The following is an 8,129-nucleotide window of genomic DNA, read 5'->3' as shown; positions in this document are numbered from 1 at the left end:
GAGCAAGGTGTGGGCGCAACACCGAGGGTTGCGATCCCGTTGCCGGTCCCGGTCCGGTACGGGCGCGACACTGAGGGTTGCGATCCGTTGCCGGACACGAAAAAAGACAAAAAGGAAAAAAAAAATCTTAATTCCTTAGGGTATACTACGTTATGTATATGGTCTCTTATCTTTCACCACAACCCCACATACACTACCTTTAAACTGTATGCCATGAGTCAAATACAATCTTTTTCATACTTCCATGGTTTCCTGCACACTGTTCACTGACAGTCAAGCCCTCCCCTCAGTCCACTTCATAAGTACTCCATACTCAGGTCAAGAGTATCCTTTGTGCTTCCCGGGCACTCAGCACTGCCCTGGTACAAATCACACTATTTTGTAGTCATGTTTACCTGCTTTCTCCCCCACTAGATTGTGAGTTCCTTGAGGGCAAGGACTATGTTTTATTCATGTTTGTATCCACAGCACCCAGCACAGGGCCTACCATTTTTTAGGAGCTTCAGGTTTGTTGAATAAATGGATGAATTAATAGTTCTTGGTCTGAGCACAGGTCTGACCTTTGTTCCCCAGCTATTTCTGCAGCTATCAGTATTCATATATACAGTCTTTTACCAAACCCAACTGTCCACCCCTCCGTCCAGCAGTGCCGAACATCCCAGCCAAAATTGCTATTGCCCAAGCAGTCACAGGAGTCTGGGACTGGTCCAACTAGAATGAGTGGAACAGAGGACAACAGTCTCAGTGTAGGCCTTAACCAATGCCAGTGTTGAGATCAGAGTTCACCCCTAAGCCCCAGAGACAAGTATTGCTGTCTATTTATCCAGAACCTAACCTTTAGTGTAGTGAGGGGAAAACATATCTCAGGATCATTCCTTTAAGTGTGACTAGACTTGATGGCTTCTTACACCACCCTCCTCAAACCCTGAATAAACACAAAGTACACAAAGGCACAACAGATATTTTATGGTGACTGGAGAAAAAACAAAGGACACTTCTCTTAAGCTCTCCACCCTTAAAGTCAGGATCTACATCATCTTTATCAGGCAAAGAACAGGATAGTTTTTTTTTTTTTCTTTTAATAATGATTTTTTAAAAGCCAGTAAGCAGCTACAGAGACCATTCAAAAGTAGACAAGTTTAAAAAAAAAAAGTAAGAGAAACAGCAAAAACATATCCTTCACTCCACAATAACAGAACTCTATTAGTATCCCCCAGCAACATCATAAGAGAAGGTTAGCTCTCCCTGGGGCCAAGAGTACTCTCCATTATTGTGCAGGGGTACCAGACAGTATTCAATTGTGGCTGCTGAGATCAAAGTCTACAGTTTTGGTCCTAAACCTGGATGGGGGTTGGTCACTCTTAACCTCTTCCAGGCTGTGCTGGATCCCATAGCCGAAGTAGATGGCAAACCCTAGTGGGGAAAGATAGCTGTGAGGTGGGGAAGCAGTGACCTATAAAGGCTTAATAGGTCTCCTACTAGAGACCAAGAGGGAAAGAACAAGAGGGAAAAGAGTTGGGATAGGACACCCAAGAGGCCTGTTCTTCCCAAGTAAGATACCTACCAATCAGCATCCAGACCCCAAATCGGGCCCAGGTACCAGCTGTCATCTGCATCATAAGGTAAACATTCACAAAGATGCTCATTATTGGGAGGAGAGGCAAAGCAGGCACCTGAAAATGAAGTAAAATCTTCTTTGTGCATACCACAGGGTGACCTAGAAAGAGATTCCTATCCTACCCAGGCCAGAAAAAGAAGAGTCTAACCCCTACTCACACTCTGTGTTTCAGTAGCCACTCATTTAGCATACCTTATATGGGACTCCAAGAATACACAGAGCTTGGGGAAATGGAACTTTTGGGTCAGAGAAGTCTTTGGCCTAGATACCTCCTATATCTTCCCTTTCATGTCCAATTAAAGAATACCTATGAACTTTATTAGACTTCAAGATATCTGGAGCCTGTTCTCCCAAGATGAGTTGGTAGGGGGAAAGAGAGAGGTCATTTACCTTAAAGTGAAGGGGAGCAGAGCTCTGTGGCTGTCTCCAGATGACCCCAATGATTCCAGTAATGAGCATCAGGAGCAGCACAACCACTGCAATCCACACTGGGTCTCCAGAAAGCAGTGGAATTGACCACTGGGTCAGCACCAAGCAAAGGACAGTCAGCAGTAGAGCTTCAAAGGTCAAGTTGAGAGATATCAAAACCACCTCAAGATGAACATGCTAAGATGTTAGGCACCACATTCCAAGAAGGGACACCCTCTCTCTCTAACTCTTCCTCAGCCATCAAATGCTACACACTTCCACCCCATCATGATGACCTCAGAACCACCCCAGAGAAAAATTCCACTGCTCACCAAGCAGTGAGGAACAAACATAGACAACTTGGCCAGAGAGTGGAGTGGGAATGGAGTGGAGTGGCCAAAATAGTCCCTGTAGAGTCAGCCTCTCTGCTTTAGGTATCTTCTCCTCCTGCACCTCCACTTCATCTTCCCAAGTCTTCACCTCCTGGTCAGGCTGATACCTGAGGCAAGAGTAAGAAGGCAGTATTAAGAACAAACCTTAACCACTTTAACATCATCTCCCAGGCATCTTAACCTTCTTCAACACCACTAAGGGTAGAAGCTCTTTTTGGCAGGGAGGGATACCCAGATTCCTCAAGGAAAGTCGGGTTGATGAAGGCAGAGGAGGAAGGAGGAGCAGATCCCCATCATTCCTTATCCAAGAATGAAAACCCAAATCACAGTATGCAGAGGAAGAGAGTCTCACCTGAGGATGAGAACACAAATAGACACCAGGGAGTATGCAAGCAGGGTCCCAATTGACATGAGGTCCACAAGATCAGTGAGTTCAAAGAGGAATGCCATGAATGCTAAAATTGATGGGCAGAAAACAAAAGAGAAGGGAATAGCAAAGTTAAAGGAGTTCATAAAACAACTGGGGGAAGGGGAAAGATAATTTTTTCACCTGCAATAATGCCAGCAACCACAGTGGCCATGATGGGTGTGTGTGTGCCAGTGTGCACCCGGGCAAGGACACGAAACAGGAGGCCATCCTCTGCCATTGCGTAGATCACCCGAGGCATGGGGAACATAGAGCCCAAGAGGCTGGAGAGGAGAATGCCCAGAGTGGCATGAGTTGACTGGGATCTCGTTTCCCAAGGCTGTGTGTTTAAGGAGTCTCTACCCTCCCCTCACAGCCCTTTTAAGGGGTACTCTCTGGTACTGAATGCTATAACCTGAGACTCTTAACAAGAGGAAAACAAATATTTGACACTGACCTGGTAGATAGAGCACAGAGGGAGCCAACAGCCACCGCATAGTGTGCAGGGGCCCATTCAACATAAAGAAATGCCTCAGGCAAAGGGCTCTCAGGCTGAAGCTGGTAGTAAGGCATCATGAGGGTGAGTGCCGAAGAGACACCAAAATACGCCAAAAAGCAGATGAACAGTGAGATCACAATGCCCATAGGGATGGAACGCTGGGGATTCTGGGCCTCTTCCCCTGCAGGAAGGGGCACAAAGTTTGGAACCAGGCAAGTAGGCTCACTCCTCTACCACCCCCCAATCTGCATGCAGCCTGAGCACACACTGTGCCCAAGCCCCAGACAAAATGGAAATGACTATGTTACCAGTGGTTGCAATACAGTCGAAACCAACAAATGCATAGAAACAGGTGGCTGCTCCTCGGAGAATCCCCTTGAAACCGAAAGGCACAAATCCTCCAGAGCCCAGAGGGCCCAAGCTATAGTGGAAGAAGGGATGGAGAAGGTAAGGATGTGTTCGGCCAATTCTGTACCTTTCCTCTAATACAAAGGTAGGCGTTCAAGGCCCAGCCTCCCATCCTTCCCCACCCCCATCCAGAATCCCTCAGCACAGATGAGCCCCTACTTCCCATCATGTTCCCAGCTCTGCAGCTCCTAAGAGTGACTCTCTAACCTATAGGTGTCATTGAGTCTAGCCATGGCCAATTCATAGTCCTCTTGTGTGAGCTTCCAGTTGTGCAGGTCCCCCTTAATGAAGCCAGAGATGATGACAAAACAGAGAATCAAGAGGTTCACCCCTGTGAACACTTTGGTGACCAGGGCCGACTCACTAGCCCCCAGAGCCAGCAATCCTGTGGAAGAAATGCATTTAGGACCCTGAGAAAGTCCCCAGTCTAAGCTTTGTTTCCCTGCTTCTATGTGGCAGACTGTTCCTTCCCAGATTCTCTTCTTCCCCACCATTATCACCTCCACCAAGCCCTTCTCAGACCCAGCCCCCATCCTTAACTCTAGCCCTGGGCCTAGCCCCTCCTAACCCCACCCCATCATTATATCCTGCCCCTTGCCTCACCAGTGAGCAGCAACACAAGGCCCATAGCAAAGAAATCTGGATATTCTGCAAGGACATGGGGCACATGCAGTGATATGGTCCCTTGCAGAGTCTGAGAGATGTGGTTCCCAAACAGGTTGTCAAAAGCAGAGCTCCAAGCCCGGGCCACACTGGCCGTACCTGGTGGAGCAGAGGGAGAAACACGGAGTCAAGTTCTCTCCCTCCCCCACACCAGTATCACACAAATACCTGCCATTTTCACCTATTCTTACATTTTAAAACCCAAAACCAGTCACTTAATTAAGGAAATCAGGTCAGAGGTGAGTGGAATGAACAATTTCTTCACACCTTCAACCCTCCCAAACCCCCAAAACACATACTTTTAGGGGTATTGAGGTTCTGTGAATAATAAAGAATACTTCAGCTTCACCATTCCACCCAGATTTCTTGACCCAAAGCCCCTTCCGCTGGCTGTGCAGTTCCCTCCCAGCCCCACCATCTCACCGATGACATAGGAGAGGATGAGGTTCCAGCCAGTAGTGAAGGCCCAGAGTTCACCCACAGTGACATAGCTGTAGAGATATGCAGAACCAGAACGGGGAACCCGGGCACCAAACTCCGCATAGCACAGCCCAGCCAACACAGAAGACAGAGCAGCCACCAAAAAGCAGATCACAATGGATGGTCCTGCTTTATCTTTGGCCACCTCACCAGCCAGGACATACACGCCTGCACCCAATGTGCTGCCCACACCCAGGGCTACTAAATCCAGAGTGCTCAGGCATCTGGCAAGGCGAGTCTCAGCCATGCCTGGCTCCAGTGTACGCCTGCGTACCAGCTTTTGACCAAATCGGCGAAGTGCCTTCCACAGCATTCTAGCTGGAATTGAATGAAGAGGATGCTAGGATCTGGTGAAAAACAAGACAAAAGCCCTTCAGTAGGGCTCATTATCCCTAAGCTCTAAAAGTGAATTACAAGACCCACTTCACCAAGCAAAGGCACTATGGAGGAATGGGGAGGGGGATACTGAAGGGACAAAGGGAAGTCCCTCTACCTCTAACCTGTTTCTTCATATACAAGTAGGAACTACAGTACCTCACAAGGTTTTTGGAAGGACTAATTTCGGAAAAGGCATGTGAAAGCCTCCTATATTACAGTGGCTGGCACCTAGTAAGAGCTCAGTCAATATTAGGTCTCTTCTTTCTCTGGCCAGGAACTTAAGAGTTTATCCTAGACCCCAACCCAGGAACCCTGAAATCTAGTGAGTCTGTTTTCCCGCCTGTGGCTCCTTGGGATTAAACAGAATTCAACCCAGGAGAAGCCAGCAACCCCGGGGAAAGACCCTTTCTCACACCCAATATCCACGTTTCTTTTCAGTGCTGGCCCCCAGACCGCCCAGAGGGAGAGGGAACCGACCACAGCTGCAGATCAAAAGTGAGCACCGACTCAATTCCATCCCTCCCCACCAAGTCCATACCGCTTAACTGGTGCTGCCATCACCCAGAGTAAGCAAATGTTCCCTCACTTCCTCCCGCCCGACTAAACTGACCTGCAAGCAGCAACACAGTGAGGCGGGGTCTAGCTAGTTAGCTCAGTTTGTTAGAGCGTGTTGCTAACACTAAGGTCCAGGGTTCGATCCCTGCACCGGCCAACGGCAAAAAAAAAAAAAAAAGTGAGGCGGGGCTTAGACATCCAAAGGTTTGGAGACACGCCCCGCGAGGGGCCCCAGAGCAGCCGGAGATTGCACGCACCCTCTTCTCCCAGAAAGGAGGGGCTTTGCCCGATACCCCCGCCCCACCCCCGACTCAGCTCCTAGATTTTTATGCCTCCATCTAGAAACGGTCTGGGGCTGTGGTGCAGATGGAATCCCTGGCTCCCGGGGCCAGGGTCTCGCCAGCAACAGGTCACAGCCCCGTTGATGCAACTGCACGCCACCCTCGCCAGAGAATCCTAGATATGCCGGGACCCTCGCAGTCCACCCTTCCTACACACGTGTCGGCCCCGAAGGCTTACCAGAGAGCTGTTGCAAAAGCCCAGGGAGCTGGAATTCTTGGATTGGGCTCAGTGCGGCTCAGTTAAGCCGAGTTAGGTTAGGGATGCTGAGTTCAGCTGCTCAAGCTTCAAAGCTGCTGATTGGGGTCGTTGCGCGCCAAGCGCCCCTTATATACACTAGGAGGTGGAGCCGGTAACGTCATGGGATCCCACCCCCAATTCCTCCTCCTTACACAAAACACACACACACACGCACACGCACACACACCCGCGAGCACACACCCGCACACGCACACATGCACACGCACACACCCGCACGCACTCTCTCTCTCCTCACAGAGAGAGGAAAGAGAGAGAGAGAGTGAGAAAGAGAGAGAGAGAGAGCCCTCTCCTTTGCAAAAGGGATTGCGTGGGGCCTGAGACTGCTTCCCACCGCAACAGCAAGCCTGGCGTGGCGGGGAGCGGGAAAGGGGGAAGGGCAGCCTTTTCCCATTTGCCTAGCTGGTATTTAGAGCAGGACAATAAGAGGCTTCCTGGCCAGAGACCCCATGGGATTTTCTACCTTTGTGCCTCCTCAGTCAGAATCAGCGGGAGTGTGGCGTTGGGGGAGGAGTATGTGGGGGGGATTGGAGGTGTGTGTGTGAGGGGTAGAGGGGGAAGCAGCACGGGGAGTCGCCACCTCACTCTCCCTCAGTCTTCCTTAGCTTTCTTTCTACATGAGGTTCCCTCATTCCTGGAATTTTTCTCAAGTACCAAACCAGATTATGAACAGCCATCTGATTCCCCAACCCTCAGCTCTCACCGTGAACTGTGGGTGTTTCTAACGCAGGCAACAAGAGAATGGAAGATGGCTTCAAACTACCTGTACGATTAATCCCATCTAGATTTCTAAGCCCCAATTTCTCTATAGTGTATCTCCAGCTACCTATAAACATTAAACTATTAAATATGAAATTCTGACAATACTGAAATATTGGAGGAGGGAGCTTGTTTAATTCCATCTTACTAATGAGTTAGGCTCAGAGGCATGATTTACCTGACACCACACCTAATTATTGTTGACCACCTTACTGATAAAACCTGGCCTATTTTGGACTTCAATGCCTGCTTCCAGTAGGTACCATACCTCATTCAAATGCACAAGAAGAGGAGGTGTGGCTGCAAGCAAAACCAAACAGAGAGGCAGGCCCTTTTAGGCTAGGAGTTAGCAAACCCAAGAGGAGCCAAAGAATCTAAGAATGATCACATTGGGTCAGACCCATAATCCATCTGGCCCAATCAGTTCTTAATCTTAAGGGAGCAACAAGGGTTGTGAAAATGTGGTTCTCGTCCAACAAGACATCTGGAGGATTAAGGATGGACCCAAATATCCTCGCTTCTTTTAATTATCCATTATAAATATGTCACCTATGATTCTAAAATCTAAATCGTTTTCGAAGTAATTGGTATTTTCAGCTAGCTGCAGCTCCATTTTGGCATTTAAGTATTGAGTACTGACTATGTTAGCAGCTAGTATAGCAATAGAGACTATAAAATAAACACAAAATAAAATCCTTACCCTCCTAGTCTTACTAATCTAATTAGAGAAAAAAGCACACACACAGTTGACTATCAATAGTTGTACACCACAAATATGTATAATAAATTATCTTTCAATTAAAAAGAAAAAAGAAAAGCAAGTAGGAGAAAAGATAATTTGAAAAAGAGGATAAAATTCACAATGTAAAATGGAAGAGAAAATCTACAATTATGTGTAATCTCAATAAATAAATAGACCGAACTTGCCAAAAAAAAAAAAAAAAAAAAAAAAAAAAAAAAAAAAAA

General features: G+C 47.8%; 2 protein-coding genes across 2 annotated transcripts in view; both read right to left on the bottom strand.

Annotated features, from left to right (window-relative positions):
* Window positions 1-1,062: 1,062 nt before the first annotated feature.
* SLC7A3 (solute carrier family 7 (cationic amino acid transporter, y+ system), member 3) lies at window positions 1,063-5,221 on the bottom strand. Its single transcript, XM_008567568.1, has 11 exons — window positions 4,818-5,221; window positions 4,335-4,493; window positions 3,939-4,116; window positions 3,632-3,744; window positions 3,282-3,504; window positions 2,969-3,108; window positions 2,771-2,873; window positions 2,359-2,525; window positions 2,009-2,175; window positions 1,565-1,673; window positions 1,063-1,413 (listed from the first exon to the last, which is right to left on the bottom strand). The coding sequence occupies exons 1-11, from the start codon at window positions 5,185-5,187 to the stop codon at window positions 1,295-1,297; spliced, it is 1,848 nt and encodes a 615-aa protein (XP_008565790.1). The 5' UTR covers window positions 5,188-5,221; the 3' UTR covers window positions 1,063-1,294.
* SNX12 (sorting nexin 12) overlaps window positions 2,488-8,129 on the bottom strand; it is a 109,521-nt gene continuing 103,879 nt past the window's right edge. Inside the window, exon 5 of the mRNA XM_008567571.1 lies at window positions 2,488-2,525. Coding sequence (XP_008565793.1) covers window positions 2,514-2,525 — 12 coding nt within the window. The 3' untranslated portion in view covers window positions 2,488-2,513. The remainder of the gene's footprint in view (window positions 2,526-8,129) is intronic.

This window comes from Galeopterus variegatus, unplaced genomic scaffold (genome assembly GCF_000696425.1).
Source record: "Galeopterus variegatus unplaced genomic scaffold, G_variegatus-3.0.2 Scaffold331, whole genome shotgun sequence".
Taxonomy (NCBI): domain Eukaryota; kingdom Metazoa; phylum Chordata; class Mammalia; order Dermoptera; family Cynocephalidae; genus Galeopterus; species Galeopterus variegatus.
This window is presented reverse-complemented; position numbering and strand designations above follow the sequence as displayed.